The 16,991-nt window shown below is 41.8% G+C and overlaps 1 protein-coding gene across 2 annotated transcripts in view; it reads left to right on the forward strand.

The window, feature by feature from the left end:
* The first annotated feature begins 1,696 nt into the window (after nucleotides 1-1,696).
* ARHGEF9 (Cdc42 guanine nucleotide exchange factor 9) overlaps nucleotides 1,697-16,991 on the forward strand; it is a 137,604-nt gene continuing 122,309 nt past the window's right edge. For both annotated transcript variants that reach the window (XM_062183233.1, XM_062183234.1), the window contains exons 1-2: nucleotides 1,697-1,720; nucleotides 3,153-3,332. In XM_062183233.1, the coding sequence (XP_062039217.1) occupies nucleotides 1,697-1,720; nucleotides 3,153-3,332 (204 nt within the window). The remainder of the gene's footprint in view (nucleotides 1,721-3,152; nucleotides 3,333-16,991) is intronic.

Here is a 16,991-nt window from a genome sequence, read left to right on the forward strand (position 1 = left end):
CAAGCTTGGCTTGCCTGCCCTTAACCACTTTGGCGTATTACCTGAAGGGCATGTGCTATTGGTGTCCAGAGGAATGATGTTTTTCTATTTCATTAGAAACTTTGATCTTTGAGAGGGCTGCAGCTCAGCCATGGTGTATGTAGTAGGAGCTCCCTGAATGAACATGGAAAGAAAATGGGTGAACGAAGTACATATGTATGAAAAAAAAAATTATAGCAAGTTAAATGTCAATTCTGAATACAAAAGGAAATTTGAAAACAGTTTCCACCCCAAGTTTACTTTTCTTTTTCAAAACAACTGAGAGAATGGAAGAGGACTTTCCCTTTGTTCTGCTTGTATTTATGATGGGAGAGCTCAGGAGCTTTATACAACTTTTAGCCCCTTCTGGCATAGTCCTCCTCTAACCTCTGCATCAACTTTTAGTTCAGTGTTTTACAGCTTATGAAACAAGTGGAAGTTTAGTTCCTAGTTTGTAGCTGAACAGATTTAGACCCAGAGGCATCATACTTTGTAAGTTAAGATCAGAGTCTCTAGAGCCGATTGTGGCTGCATTTGAATTGCATTTGTAGCTATTGGCTGTGTGAACTTCAGTAACTTATTTAACCTCTCCGAGCTTCAATTTCCTCATCTGCATGATAGAGGGCTTTTGTGAGGCTTAGATAAGTTAATGTATATAAAGTATTCAGAATAGTGCCTGACACATAATGAGTTGCCCATATTAGCTTGCATCATCATAATTACCATTATACCTTTAGCAAGTAGTAGAGTGAGATCCTAAATCCAGGTATTCTTTTTCTGTCTTCCCCCTCTATATTGTTAAATACAGGGAGGGGGAATACTAGTCTAGGAGGCTGGCCATCTGGTGACTATGGATAACTCCTGTTATACAATGCCTGAACTGTAAAGTGAAGGTTTTATGGGGTGTTAATCCTTGAAGTGCTATCCATTTCTGACAGTCAGTGAATTTAAGTAGGCCCTGACAACAGACTTGCCAGTTGGTTTGTTGGTTTGTGATCGTTGGGTCCTGTATTGGCCTTATCCAGGATAAAGTTATACTGTGTGATCTAAGGGCCCAGGCATGTCAGCAGGACAAAATAAGGTCAAAAGTGTGGTATTTGCTGCTGGGATAAAGCAAACATATAGTTCCTAAAAAGAAGGTTACAGATTTAAACCACAAGCCCTCATGGTACTCTGGGTTGGGGCTGTATGTGCTCATTGAGCTCTAGCAACACCAATTTAGAGCCCAACTCTGGCAGGAGATTTATTTTGTTGAGACCAGTGCCCAGTGATTCTCCTCTTCTACTGAGGCCAAGGAGAAGTTGACTTAGTACAATTGGAAGGAAGCAAATCCAACATAAAAAGGAGGCTTTCCAGAGGCAGGGTTACCTATGACTAAAGGTAGATGTCTAAATCTCCTTCTTTAGGGGTTTTTAAGAATAAGATCCATCTGGTTTTTGCTGATAAGGATAAAGTTTAGTAAGTTCAGTATAGCTGATGAGTAGACATTAGTATCATGATTTGATTTGTGTAAGAGCACATGAGATCAGAAAACTTGATTTCATAATTTATTACTTGTGTTACTGGCTGAAGGACCATGCCACTTCTTTGAGACTCACTTTCCTCATCTTTAAAATGTAGATAACAGTGAGACACAGCTCATTCAGTAACTGTGAAAACACTGCACAGATAGTAAGGCATGAAATACTTGAAAGGTGGTATTGTGAAAGGTCCTAGCAATCTCTTTTGTGTCCATAGTAAGGTGTTTTTCCTGTGCCTTCCCTTCTATAGAAAGCATGAAGACTAGAATCCTGAGCAATGATGTATGACCTTAACTAAGTGAAAAGCTCAAGGTGTTTATATGTGTGTCTATATGTATATCTTGGCTTGTGCATTCATTTTGTGAGCATAGTGTTATTGTCTGGATAATGGCCATAGGATAGACCTATGGTAAAAGATGCATGCTCCATACACTGTCTCTCTTGTCTGCTCTTGTAGAACTATGATGGCCTTCAGCAGTCAGTCCTTCCTCAAAGCAGGGTAATGGAAAAAGCTGACTTCTAGAGGACATGTTCAGCAATTCAGTGCTAGGAAGAGAGTACTTAGTCTTTTTGCCTTACAGGCCATATGTTCACTATTCTGGAATCTATTTCCCCAAATTCTAGGAAGACTTATGGCCCATGCAAACTGGAATGGTTGGGAGGAAACGAGAAATAACACAAACTATTGCCCCTCCCCCATCCTTATCACTGTGGTTAGATGAGTGTCATGAATGTGTGTGTGTGCATGTGTATGCGTGTGCATGCAGGTGTTTAACATCTGCCTGATGTTGTGTGGAACCCAGTCCTGCTGACCATGAAGTCTAACAACCATAGTGACCATGCACAGCCCTGCTTTGATAGATAATCCTAGACTCATCCTTTGATTCTTTTTTGCTCAGTTTTGCTATTTTTAAAATCCAGAAGTCAATCCAGACCTTTCTGTATCTCACAGGGTGGTTGTACAAATAACTGAATGAATCTGTGCCAAAGCTGAGTTTCTTGGGCACAAGGCATCATAGAAAATCATATTCTTTCATACCCATGACCTCTCTGGATGACATCATGTGTGGGTGAGAAAGGGAGGCTGCAGGACTGGGGTCCATTGTGTGTGAGGAATGTCATGGTCTATTATCCCAGGGAAGGGGAACAGCAAGGTTAAATAATGTACTACCCACCCTCAGTTGGACAGTTCCAAGGAGGAGGAGGAGGAGGAAAGGGAGAGGAGCACAAGAACTGAAAGCAAAAAAGTTTGAGCCTCATTTTAGCCATTGATTTCAGCCTCTCCCATTCCAGATCCAGGGCTGCCTTGAAACACTAGAGAGATGGAAGCTTGCTTTCTACTCTGGGGGAGAAATTCAGGAGTAGGAATAAAAGAATGAGGCCTGTATAGTCCATATTCACTCTGGATCATTCCATGGCTAATGGAGAGTTCACAATACTGTTTGTCTTGTGGTCCAACAGAGCTTGTGCTCCAGTGCCATGCCCTTCACCCTCACCCCTCACCACTAGAGTATGTCAGTTTTTCCATGAGTAGTGGAACTTTGTGGGTGGGGGAAGGGGCAAATGAGGTAGCCAGCTGTGTGGACTGAACACATTCTCATTTTGTCTCCTAAGCTGATCACTGGAGATTCCATCGTTAGTGCTGAGGCAGTATGGGATCACGTCACCATGGCCAACCGGGAGTTGGCATTTAAGGCTGGCGACGTCATCAAAGTCTTGGATGCTTCCAACAAGGATTGGTGGTGGGGCCAGATCGACGATGAGGAGGGATGGTTTCCTGCCAGCTTTGTGAGGGTGAGTGTCAGCCTTCACTCTCCTCTTCTATCTCTTTAGCTGCCCACCCCTGGCTTTCCCTCTACCAGCCTCTCTTCTCCTTCTTATTTCTCTTAGTAATTTTATATTTTTACTTTCTTCCACTCTTCCATTCTTTCTGCTTTCTTTTCCTTCTCTTCCTGCTTTTCTTTTTCTTTTCCTTTTCCTTACCAGGACCTGAGCTTCCTTTGCTGTCCTCATTTTTAGCTTTTTTTCCCCTTTGTCTCTTGTTTGTTTTAATAACCACCACCCTCCCAAACTCCCACCTTTGTATAAATTATTTCTCTTATCTGGGCCTTAGTTTCCCTTTCTGGAGTTGGCCTTGATGGTTTTTGAAGAACTTTTAACTGTACATTGCTGTGAAATTTTGCCTTTCTTATATCTCTTCTCTTTTTTCACTGTCCTGTCATATTTATCCTTTCTTCGTTTAAGTCTTTCCCATCTATTCTTCTGCTCTCCCCTGAACTTTGTCTCTTCCCCTCTCCTCTACCTCTGTCCTTCCTCTCTGCTTCCTTTGCCTCATTTCTCTCATTTAGGGAAGTGTAAACACCCTCCGTGAATTGTGGCAAGGCTGTATTCAGCTGTTAATGTAAGAGTGTGGGCTCTCTGCCACACAGGGACTAGAGCTTACTGATTGAACTTTTTACAGGACAGCAAAGTAGCTGGGATCTAAGATGTGTTGGGGATGGGAAGCAGGCAGCCTGCAAGGGCTTACAAGGCCTTGGCCTGTTTGACATTTACCATGGTGAAACTGGCCCTTTGCAGAGGTACTCTTGGGAGGTCGTTTCCAGGCATTTCTGTTTCCTTGGGATCACCAGTTAGCAGGATGCTATGGGAGAAGAACATTGGCCAGAATGTCCCAACTCTTGGCCTTCCTTCAGAAGGCAAGCTGGAATCAGTCATTTGAGTTCTGGTTTTCCCCATCTGCAAAGTTGTGTTGATAATTCTTAAATGTTAGGGGATATCACAGCGAATGAAATAAAACATGTGAACACTGCTTTGTGGTAAGACAAATAGCAAAGCCACATAAAGGTGTGTTATGACCAGCATCCTTACCACAGTGTACCACTTTTTATTAGTTTCTCCTGTAAAATAAGACTGAAGTGGGCTAGGGATCTTAGAGATTAAAGGGCCTCAAGACTGGAATTATGGTAGTGTGATATGAAGGAAGGAGTAGGATAGGTGGAGTCAGATAACCTGAGGTGCAGCTTTTCTACCTCCTAACTCTGACATTTGCAAGATTTTTACCTTCCCTGAACTTTGATTTCCTTATCTGGAAAAATTGAGATCACATACTAATTATAAGGATTGAATGATCACATATGTAAGTAAGGTGTCTAGCACATTGCTCACACATAAAAGGTACTTGGCAAATGGTAACTTCTTATTGTCATCATCACCATGTTGTACCTAAGCGAGTATGAACAAAGGAGCTCCACACATTGATAAAATTTGATAGTCCTTTATTTGCCGGCGGTGGAGAGTGGGCTCATGCCCTAAAGAACTCTCGACCCTGAAGCCTAAAGCAACAGGGTTTATAAAGGCAAAAACCACAAAATCAGGAGGGGAATTCATGGTTGCTAGGAACAGGGGGGAATACATGGTTACCGGGGTCAAGCCGACCTAAAACCTATGCGAAACTAGGATCAATTATAATCTTGACAATACCAGTTACAATCTTATAATCCTGACATTAATCCAGGTATTGGTTTTAATTATATGTAGGACATAGACAAATTACATTTTTATCATTAACCCAGGTGCAACCTTTTTACTTTCAAGCTTGAACAATTATGCTAGGGGGTTCCTATGCTCTGCCAAGTGTGATGTAGTGGACTGCTATTGTTCTACTGTTTCAGATCATAGTTTCAGACCAGAGTCTCACAGTGGTGGAGGGGTGCTTTCCCAGAGTGGAGTCTCAAGTGCTCCAAAATGGAGTCCCTACTGTCAAGGTGCTACTTCAACCATAAGTATCACTACCACCTTATTAGGTCCAAGAAGGTTCATATATCAAGGCTGACCCTAGGAGTTAAAATAGTCCTCCATCCTTGTAGAGCTGCAAACCCAGAAAGCACTGTTATTTAATTGGAACATTTTAGATGAGGTTACTTCTCAGAAGCAGGAGAGTGGACAAAATGACCTCTCATCCTCTTCTGTCCAGAGAGTCTCATAATGAAATATCCTATCGTTTCTTCTATGCTTATGAAGCAACTTCCATCTTTAAATGCCACCTGTGTCCTAGCTCAACTTTGCTGATTGATAAATCAGTCCCATGGGCACATCAGTAACCACAGACCTTCAGGTCTAGCATGAGGGCCTGCGAACATACAACTTAATGTCTCTTGTGCTGACAGGCCTCTCTTTAAACAGAAGAATTAGACCACACCCAGAAACAGTGTCTTACAATTTCATTTGCATTTCAGTTTCAGGGAAATGTCGCTTTTATAATAAAGAGTAAATCAAAGGAAGGGAGAAAATGATTAAACAAGTTAGGAAGACAAATAGCAGAGCCAGGTTTCAGATTATCAGTGAGTGGGCATTAATGCTCCTTAATTTAATCCACAAATATAATTAAAATGTTTATATTGGCTATGCCAAAAAGTGAAAAGATACATGTAAAATTAATTTTCATGTATATTTTAATTAGCCAGTTATATCAAAATTGTATCATATATTATCACAATACAATTATTTTACTAATTTTGAAATAGTTTTGGGGACATGACTTTACAAAAGTGATGCAGGAGTTGATGTTCCTTCCCAGAAGCTTGTCAGTTTGAATGAATTAAAGCTCATAGATATCAATTTGCATATCTAGCTGTTTATACCTTCTGTGGCTTTCCTGGGCTGGTTTCCTCCCTGAGAGCTGAGTGCAGACTGCTGTGTGTCTAAGTAGTAAATCCCACCTCTGTGGTAGGCCTCTGGTTGCCTTCTGGGCCTAACGCAGTCAGTCAGGTTCTTTTCCTTTGTCGCTGTGTGCAAAAGGAGTCTTTGACTTTGCTTTGGGTTGTGGTCTGGAGAGAATGTGCTGGCTATTTGAGAGCAGGACACATGGCAACCTGTTATTAATGAGATGAGGCCTGTGTGATGAGGTTGTGGATTTTGTCAGAAAGTTAAAATGCCATCAGGAGCTGGATATATACTTTCCTTGTTTCTCTAAATTATAGATTTCTGTAGATTCTGGCTTGCCTGGAGTTAGGAAGAGGAAAGCATATTTTAAGCAGCTCATTACTTGCCTTTGCACAGACCAGATGTCGTAGAAACCCAACTTCTTCTGTTCAGAATATTGATTGCTTTTGTTTATATAGTGAAAACAGACACCTGAGAAAAGCTTTTTACCTGCATGAAACACTAGACTTAGAACTGGAAAGCCTCATTTTTTTTTAAAAAAAGCAATTATTTATTTGCAAGGCAAACAAAGAGATCTTTCATCCACTGGTTCACTTCCCAAATGGTCACAATGGCTGGGCTGGGCCATGCCAAAGCCAGGAGCCAGGAGCTCCTTCCTTGAGCTTTGATTTCCTTATCTGGAAAATTGGGATCGCATACTCGTTATAAGGATCAAGTGAACATACATGTAAATAAGACTGAGAGAATCTTAAATCCAGCTGTTTTGTGATCCAGAGAGTTTCTTCAAATTCATGTAGCACAGGTCACCCTGTTGGGTCTCTTGTAGAGTCTTCAAGTTGAAAGCAACTTTGAAGGTCCTCCAAGAAGAACTGTGGTTAAATCATCCTGGATTTAAAAAACCTGGCCAGCATCCGTCAGCAAAACCCTAACTGCTTTTTTGTTTCCAGCTGCTAGTCCTAATGATGTGCCCAGTTTATTGAGACATGTTACATTTTGCACTAGGAAGATGATATTTAAGAGTTAGTACCAATGGGAGGTACTCTGATTTGTTCCCTTTGTGGCAAAGCTTTCCTACCAGTGTCCCCTTGTTGACCCATAGCATGAATTTGTGACTTGATTGGCTGCCTGAATTGAAGGTTTTTATTTGGGACCTGGGGCCAGTTAAACTTTGTCTAGACAATCCCTGGGTTTATTGGGGTATAAGCTTAGACTTCCCTAGTATCATGTATATACTTCCTTCGTGGCCTGATGACATGGTTGCCTGGAGATGAGTTCTGACTCTTTGGAGAATACAAAGTCTAAGAAAATAATCATAATCATTTTGCTTTTTCTGTCAGTATGGTTTTCATTATGAGTCAGGGTAAAAAACCTCTTTTTTTCCACATGGCTTATTATTATTAGTGCTATTAATATCTTACTGACAGTATCTAATAGGCCCCAAACAAAAAGGACTGTCTAGCATTTAGTAACAGCCACATCCTTGAGCTGGGTAGACAAGTGCTGAGAGTGTCAGGCATCTTGAGGGGTGTGTTTCTAGGGACCTTGCCTTCCTTTTTAGAGAGTCACTAGAGGAAATAATACTCAGATGAGCCTAGTTTTCAGAAGTGGGTCTTTTTGAGAGAGCCTTCATTTAGAATGCTTTATACTGAATGAGCAAATTAATACTTCCTGATTTAGCTCTGTTTCCAGAATGGACCTGGACCCTCAACTTGACACAAGGTAATCATTTTTTGAAAGACTTGGAAAGCTAGGATATGAACCAGGGGACAAAGGTCCGAGGCCTTAGGCCTCATGTGTGCCACTGCTTTCAGAAATCCATCCAATGATGGAGTCTAACAGTCCCTGGTCCAAATACGTATACATACCATTGTTTTTCAGAGACATTTCCATTTCCCCCAGAGGATGGAGCTGAAACAAAGGAGGCCAAGGCTTTAAGCAAGAAACCAGATTCTACCACTGAGGATGACAGTCACTGAGCATGGTGGGCTGAACCGATTAGTTTAGAGTATCATTCCTTTTTTTTAAAGATTTATTTATTTATTTGAAAGTCAGAGTTACACAGAAAGAGAAGGAGAGGCAGAGAGAGAGAGAGAAAAATCTTCCATCCGCTGGTTTGCTCCCCAGTTGGCCACAACGGCTGAAGCTGCACTGATCTGAAGCCAGGAGCCAGGAGCCTCCTCTGGGTGCAGGGGCCCAAGGACCTGGGCCATCCTCTTCTGCTTTCCCAGGCCATGGCAGAGAGCTGGATCGGAAGTGGAGCAGCCAGGACTTGAACTGGCACCCACATGGGATGCCGGCACCGCAGGCAGTGGCTTTACCACTGTGCCACAGCGCTGGCCCCAAGAGTATGATTCCTTAGGGGACCTAACTGCTTTTCCCTTTTCTTCACCAGAATGGCAACTTGCATCCAGTGAGACCTAAGTCACTAGCTCATTTTTGCCTATAGGAACCAAGGAGTAGGAAGATGATACTAAGTGGGCGAAAGAGGCATATGAATAGGGCGCTATGGGTAGAGATTTTTCTCATCCCTTGAGGCCTTTCTTTATTGGAAATTTGCCTTGTAGGTATAGCCAAATCAGTTTGTGTGAGTGGAACAGGTTATCAAGCAGAAAGAACGGAGTAAAGGTCACAGGAGCATTGTGCTTGGAAGTCAAAGACCTGAGTTGAAGAGTTCTTCCTGCTGCTGGTTTAGAGAATGACAGGCAGGAAGTTTCTCTCTTAGGGAGTCTCAGTATCTTCCTTTACAATTCAAGGATTGGGACCAGGTGGTTTCTAAAGGCCCTAACTTCTCTATCATTGTGAGTTCTTTATGATACTAATTTTATGTATGTATGTATGTATTATACATGTATGCATTTATTTATAAGGTAGAGAGATGGTGAGGGGAGATTAACAGAGAGAGAGAGATAGCTTTTCTTCCCAAATGCATGTGATAGGCAAAGCTGGGCCAAGCTGAAGCCAGGAACCAGGAACTCAATCCAAGTCATCTATGTAGTTTGGCAGGGATCCAAGTACTTGAGCCATTACCTATTGCCTCCCAGAGTACACATCAGCAGGAAGCTGGAATCAGGAACTGAGCTGGGACTTAAACCCACGTGCTGTGATATGGGTATCCCAAACTACATATTAACTGCTTCACCAAATGCCCACCCCTCTCCTATGATTCTATAACCACAATTACTTGCGTTTCTTAACTTGACACTACTCAGAGCAGGACATTACATCGGTTTGATGGAGCTTCCCAGTGGTGCAGAAAGAATTTGGCTTGGCACTACAGGTGTTGAATAGAGTGCACCATTGACATGACACTTTGATAGGTAGCAACATATCCCCAGGTAATGACGCTTTTTCTGTGAGTAAACTGCCAGTGGGTACCACAGGAGATACTGTGAAGAGGCAGTTCAGTTCCTGTCCCTGTTCCTGAAAAGACAGTTTGCTTTTTGGTTCTTTTTGCAAATAAATGCACATTTTGCTTTTTACTTTCAATTATGTTGATAATAATTTATATTTTAAGCTATTTAAAAATCCACATAGGTTTGTATCAAAAGTGAAAAATACCCTTGTCAATTCCATGACCAAGGTCAACCAGTTTTAACCTTTCTGTTTTTATATCTTCTGTTGGTGAACTTCAAATCTATAAATGTGTTTCAGCTTTGTGATTATAGAATTTTGGTACATGACCTGTCAACTTTCAGTTCAAATAAAATTTAAACTTAATTTTCTCCCACAATCCATTTCTCCAATCTACCCAAAATAAAACCTGTCACTGCTCAGTCCCATCTCTTGTCACTACTGCCACTTCAAAGAACATATTTAGGCCACATTTCTTGGTCTGGCAACCACACATTACCAATTCTACAAGATATTATAATGTTAGTCCCCCCAACCTGTATCCCTCTCAGCCTTTCTCCCAGCTCCTTTCTCAGTATTTCCTTCCCAGCCTTTAGCAGCTGTGCTTTTATTTTGGTAAAGTTAAGATTATAACATTCACTCTCTACTGTAATCACAGTACATTTTTGATAATTTGTCCACAATTTGTACTAAAAGCCGGAAACCAATAAAAGCTTTTGTACTGTAGTAGAGCTATAAAAATACTTAACAAAGGCTGGTGTTCAGCCTAATGGTTAAGATGCCCTCGTCCCACATTGGAGTGTCCAAAATTCAAATTCTGGCTCTGGTTCCTGATTGCAGCCTCCCACCAATTCAGACCCTGGAAATTAATGGTGATGGCTCAAGTAATTGAGCTCCTGCTATCTACATGAGACCTGGATTGTGTTCCCTGCTCTTCGCTTTGGCCATAGCCATTGCAGGCATCTGGATGGTAGTGTTTCTCTCTCTCCATCTCCTTCCTCTCATTCCCTCTACTTCTCCCTCCACCCCCCCCCTTCTACCTCTCTCTCATATAAGTAAATATAACTTAAAAATACTTAACAAGGGGCCATCACTTTGGTGCAGTAGGTTAAGCCACCACCTGCAGTGATGGCATTCTATATGGGCACTGATTCGAGTCCTGGCTGCTCCACTTCTTTCTTTTTTTTTTTTTTTTTTTTTTTTTGACAGGCAGAGTGGATAGTGAGAGAGAGAGAGACAGAGAGAAAGGTCTTCCTTTTTCCCATTGGTTCACCCTCCAATGGCTGCTGCGGCCGGTGCATTGCGCTGATCTGAAGCCAGGAGCCAGGTGCTTCCTCCTGGTCTCCCATGCGGGTGCAGGGCCCAAGCACTTGGGCCATCTTCCACTGCCTTCCTGGGCCATAGCAGAAAGCTGGCCTGGAAGAGGGGCAACCGGGATAGAATCCGGCGCCCCAACCGGGACTAGAACCCCACATGCCGGCGCCACAAGGCAGAGGATTAGCCTGTTGAGCCACGGCGCCGGCCAGGCTGCTCCACTTCTTACCTAGCTCCCTGCTTATGCACCTGTGAAAGTAGCAGAAGATGATCCAGGTGCTTGTGCCTCCGCACCAACATGGGAAACCCGGAAGAAGCTCCAGGCTCCTGGCTTGCACCTGGCACAGTCCTGGCTGATGCAGTCATTTCAGGAGTGAACCAGTAGACGAAAGATCTCTCTCTGTGTCTCCCCTTCTCTTTCTGCAACTCTGACTTTCAAATAAATAAATAAATAAATACTTAACAATAGATATATGTATTATGCTAGGATTACATTTTCTTTTGTCTAATCCAATGCAGTAACATCTGAAAGGCCACTCAGAGAATAATGTTACTAGATCCAAGTTTGTGATTCTTTCTTATGCTTTACTATCTGAATTTTAGTGTAAGTTCAACTTTTTTCATGGTCTCATTTCTCTTTTTCTGGCGTGGAGACAGTTTATTCTTTATTTCTGCCAAAGAAATCCGTATCATTAACTAGGGAACTTCCAGACATGTAAATGTCCAAGTCTCAGGTTTCTTACATATGCCTTTCTTTTCCTATATATGTGTCTTTCACTGTGTTTCTGAAGCCAGAATGTTCTTTATTAGGAATCATAATAGTCTTTCATTTTGTAATTGAAACTTTGCTTTAGGATCCAGATATTTTGAGAGCAGGCAGTATAGATTGTCACCAATTTACAATGGTTCACTTTAGGGTTTTTCTATTTACAATGGTATGAAAATGATATACATCCAGTAAAACGCCTGCTTCAGATTTTGAATTTTGATCTTTTACTGGGCTGTTTAATATATGAGAGTGTGATACTCTCATAATACTGGGCAGTGGCAGTGAGCCACAGCTCGTAGTAATCGTGATCATGTGGCTAAACAACCGATAATCCATGGTGTACTTTGTTGTTAAGCTATGATGTTCAGTAAGTTAGGCGTATTAAATGCATTTTCAAATTATGATATTTTCAACTGATGATGGCTTTACAACTACATTGTAAATTAAGGAGCATCTGTGTTAGCTTTTGTCCATTTGTACTGCCTAAGAATGATTAGAGATGAGAAAGGACCATGAGGGTAACTAGGAAAGGAAGTAAATGAAGATAAACAAAGATAGATAGACACAGCCCGAGAAGGAGGGACTGCAAGCACATTTTCCTAGCACCTCCATTTGCTTGGGGCCAACTGGCCCTACACAGTGCCTGTCTCCTAAGGTTCCATGTCCCATAGGAAGTACTTTGAATTCTAAAGGACTAGTCTGAGAGTCAGATGGTACTGACTTTGCATCTTCTATCTTAGTACTTGGTAGTGTTGTTTTCTTTGGTATATTTGTTCACATCTTTGAGCCTTTGATTTTTTTCACCTATAAAATGGGGACATTGAGTCCTGCTTTTTTTCAAATATCGGATTCTAGCCTTTGAATAGAATGCCACAGTTTGATAGGACCTTTCCAAAGGTAACCACCTTTGTAATTTGCCTTCCCTGATACATAAAGTTCTAAGGCTAGCAGAGCAGAACAGAGAGGCTCAATTCCTGGTTACAATGGGGAAACAGCATAGAATGACTAATTTCTCCAGAGACCCAGGTCAGAGTAATATCTACCCCTCAAAAGAGCTACTGGTTGTGAAAAGAGATTAGTAAGGCTGAAGACTATGCCCCCAATGAGGGATTGGGCTTTCTCTTTACCTGAGATGGAATCTTGAGGGTTAGTTTGGCTGTAGATAGGGCAGAGAAAGTTCAGTGCAGAGGGCAGCCGCCCAGAAAGGAGTGTCCCTGGTCCTATGAAGGTTAGATCATGGTAGCTTGACTGTGGTAGTTCTCTTGTGGCTCCTCCTTGTCCTCTAGTTCCAGTTCCATGATGACAATATTCTTAGCTCCTACTTAACTGATGACATGCTTCTGGCCTGGTCTGGGGCCAAAGGTACCTCCAGGCAAGCTCTGTAAGAGCTAGGTTTGTTGTATCAAATTTGCCTTTAGAGCATACCCACTTTTCTTTTATGTCCCTTTCCCATTGTCAGTCTTATCACTCTCCAATAATTGGGTTAATTTGTTTCCCAGAGCAGAATGCCCGATTAGGGGAGCTGTTGCCTAAAGTGGGTGCCAAACTCAAGTGACTCCAGAATATTGGACAGTCATGGGATGTCACAGGAAAGAGTTAAAATGTAAGGGAGCCTTGTCAAACTATTTTTTCTCCTCTGGTCTTTCCCACTTTTCCAGGAACTTTATTTCTAGCCTATACTTGCCCCACTACTCTTTCTTATTTGGGCAGTCAGGGGCTATTCACTGCCTGTGCAATGCCCCACCCCCACCTCTTGTCCTAAAATATTACTCATCAGCTGTGAACAGAAACAACTGGAGCTGATAGGCTGATTAACTCATGTCAATTTCTGTTTCCTCTCATAAAATGTTAGGCAGCCATGGCTGTCTTTGGAAAACATATCAAGATATCAAGGCACTAAGAGAGAGGGAGTTTATGTAACAGAACATCCTAGATTGCCATGCCTGGGCCCCTATCCTTCCATCCACCTTTACGGATGGTACTGGAGAACACAGGTGAAGGCTGTCTCCTTAAAGATGGAAGGAAGGCCTTTCTAACCTCATAAATAGCTGGCTCTTTGTTTCACTTTATTCCCCCAACCCCCCCCCCAACACCACCCCCCCCTCCCCCCCCCCCCCCCCCCCCCCGCTAGGAGAAGAAGATGCAGCTGTGTGAGAAGAAATCCATTTAGGGTAGTTGGGGTCTGAAGTTATTTGTTAAAAAATATATGAAGACATTTAGGTGATCTACATTTCCTTCCTGCTTGCCCCTTTTTACATTGCACCCCTTTCACTACCACCACCTCACCTTCCCCTCTCCTTTACATTATGTATCACTTGATATGTCCTGTTTTGTGGAAGAATCCATTGACATTGTATCATATTGTATGTTGTTAATAGCAATGCTCCAAGAAACATCTGTGACTGCCCAATTACTGGGTTTAAGGAAGGAAGTGCTGGAATAAGTTTGCATTTGATTGAGCTTGGTTGAATTGGACCCAGCCAAAAAGCTTGAATTTGTTGATCCTTCTTAAAATGGTCTGTGAGCAATGGCTGTTGAGTCATAGAGTCAGGAAATTTCAGAGCTCAGAGGGGATCTTTAAAGTCATCTATTTTAGCCCTCTTGCTGATGTTCAAACACCTCTAAATTACATATCCTTGCCTCCTAAGTGGTTATCCACTCTATTCTCACACTTACTAAGAGCTCCCTACCTCTTCAGGCCATTAGTTACAGTTCAGGAAAGGTCTGAGAGACTTTGTCCTTATGTTAAATTAAAATCTGTCTTTCTGGGGCTTCTAAAGCTGGGAAGGGTATAAATGGACAAGAGCACTGGCTCTGGAGATACTCTTTTAGGATTAAAATCAGAGCTTTCCAATCTATTAACAGTGTGGCCATGGGTAGGTTGCTTGTACTTTCTGAGCTTCAGTGACTTCGTCTTTGTAAATTACCGATTTAATAGTACTTCATTAAGTTGTGAGAAATAAACCAAATTATGCAAAAAAAAAGTACTGACAGTGGGGTCTGACGTGCAGGAAGCACACAATAGTAATGTGGATGATACTTACAGCAAACTTTTAATGTTAGTCACAGAAGTAGTATCATTATTTCTCCCTGCTTCTCTCCATATATTCTCGGTACTATCTCTGCAGCCCTTAAGGGTGCTAAGCCTGATACCAGGTTTGCCATATCTCTCCTGTCCTCTTGGCTTCAGAGCTTTCATCTTTTACCTATTGTTTGGATGAATCAGTCCTTCTGCAACAACTTCTTGTTCCTAAATGTATGTGGCTAGACTGAGCATCTGGGCATGCAAGGATTCAGTTCCTCTTAATGCAGCTACTTGTATGAGAACATGGGCTAATTGGAGGCCTGTACATTCTGATAATGCCAGGCTCTGAAAATTAATGGGAAGGGTGTTGAAACCAAGGAGCCTGCTGGACATATAATTGTACAATGGCTTTCTTGGCTGCTCTGGCCTCTACCAACAGGCATAACAACATAAGTGAGTCTGTACATCAGCAGATAGCTTTCATTTAGGAGCAAATAAATGGTGGAACACTGTACTATGTGTAGGAGCCCATGAATGATTGGAAAACATATTTTGTAAGATGTATTGGGGAAAATATCCACAATAACAGACCTGTAAATTTTACCATTTCATTCAGTTCTTTAGTTGTTTTGATAAACTTATTAAGGTAGCAAAATTATTGGCATTGCTTCTCAGTGGGCCTTGGGCCTGAGGACCATGTGTGGGATGGACTCATGCCAATATCCAGTTACATACTAGGTAAGCATAGCTTACTGTTAAGGACACATTTAAAAATGGTATTACATATGGAACAGGTCCAGCAGAAGCTCTGAAATTACAGTGCAGTCAGATAAACTTGAATTGGGATCAAGTCCTAGAAGTTCACCTTCTCACACAGGTTGGGATAGGCTGAGAACATGCAGTGGGTGAGGACCCTCCAAACTGCAAATGTTGGGAAGAAGTACAGCCCAGTGGGTGGATAATAGCATCAGTAGGCAGGCGTGCTGAGAGTGGCTTTGTTGTCTTGGAAAGTGGTAGGTTTTAGTAGGTCTGATATCAAGATTTTGAGTGTGTTTCACACAGCAGATAAAACAGGGTAGCCAGGAATCCAGATCCAGGCAGTATACAGATAAAATGGTTTCTGTACCTGTACACTGAAGAGCTTAGTTATAAATTCATTCATCCAACTGAGGACTGTCAGATGCATTGTGAAGAGGTACAGTACTTTGGATCTTCAGACCATTCTGCAGGAGTCTGATGGTAGATATGAGAACTTATACAGAAACGAGGTAACTTGCTTAAGCTCTCTGACTTTAGTCAAATTTTTCTCATTTTTCCAAGTCTCAGTTTTCTCCCTGGAAGATGGACGGTTAGACCAGATAAACTGTAAGAACTTTTTAACCCATATTCTGTAATTGTTTTTTATTTTGGAAAAACATAAAATTTACCTTTTCAATCATTTTAAAATGTGCAATGCAGTGCATTCACTATATTGTGCAATCGTCAGTGCTATCTAATCCCAGAATTTTTTATCACTATAAGGAGAAATTACACCATTAGCAGTCACTCTCCATTCCTCCTTTCTTTAGTGCACTGGACTTCACAATGTTTTATGCACAGATTAGCAGGTAAATGGAAAAGGACAGTTAGTGAAGGGATGTGATTCAGTAGGAGCTGAGATCTGGAAGAGGTATATGGCTCGAGTAGCCGTAGCAGAATACCTCAGCCTGGATAAGGAGTAGAAAGAGTTAAAAATACAAGTCAACTGTTACAGGAGAACGTTTAATAGGGAGCAAGCCAGACTTGAGACACTTGTAGAGTTTCTCAGAATCTGATAGTGACTGACACCCTGCCAGACTTGCCTATGTTAGTAAGTGCCTATGTTAGTAAGTGGCATGACCCAGACTCCAAAGCCAGTGTTTTGCCAATTTACCATCCTGTGGTGTTTTTATTTCTTTCAGAAATTTCCATCAAATAACTGCAAGATTTTTGGGAAATGAGTACCTCAGATTAGTTTGATTTTAGTGCACATGTGTTAGTGTGACTTTTATCATGAAATCAGGGAAGGCAAGGCTTTGTACATCCATATTCTGGATAGCTTAAATGGAAGCTTTCTCTTCCTTTTAGCTCAAACAGGAAGTAAATCAAAGGAAATGCAGAAGAAATGGACTTCTGAAAGTCCGATTAGAGCACTCCTTTGGTGGCTATTTTACTAGTGAACCTAAGTTCTATCAAGATCTAAGCAGGGTAGGCACATACAAACTGAACGAAAGAAGACTTAGGGGTAGAGTATATTTTGTTTCCAGGCTAGTGCTGTTGTACAGCAGGTTAAAGCCTCGGCCTGCAGTGCTGG

This window comes from Lepus europaeus, chromosome X (genome assembly GCF_033115175.1).
Source record: "Lepus europaeus isolate LE1 chromosome X, mLepTim1.pri, whole genome shotgun sequence".
Classification (NCBI taxonomy): domain Eukaryota; kingdom Metazoa; phylum Chordata; class Mammalia; order Lagomorpha; family Leporidae; genus Lepus; species Lepus europaeus.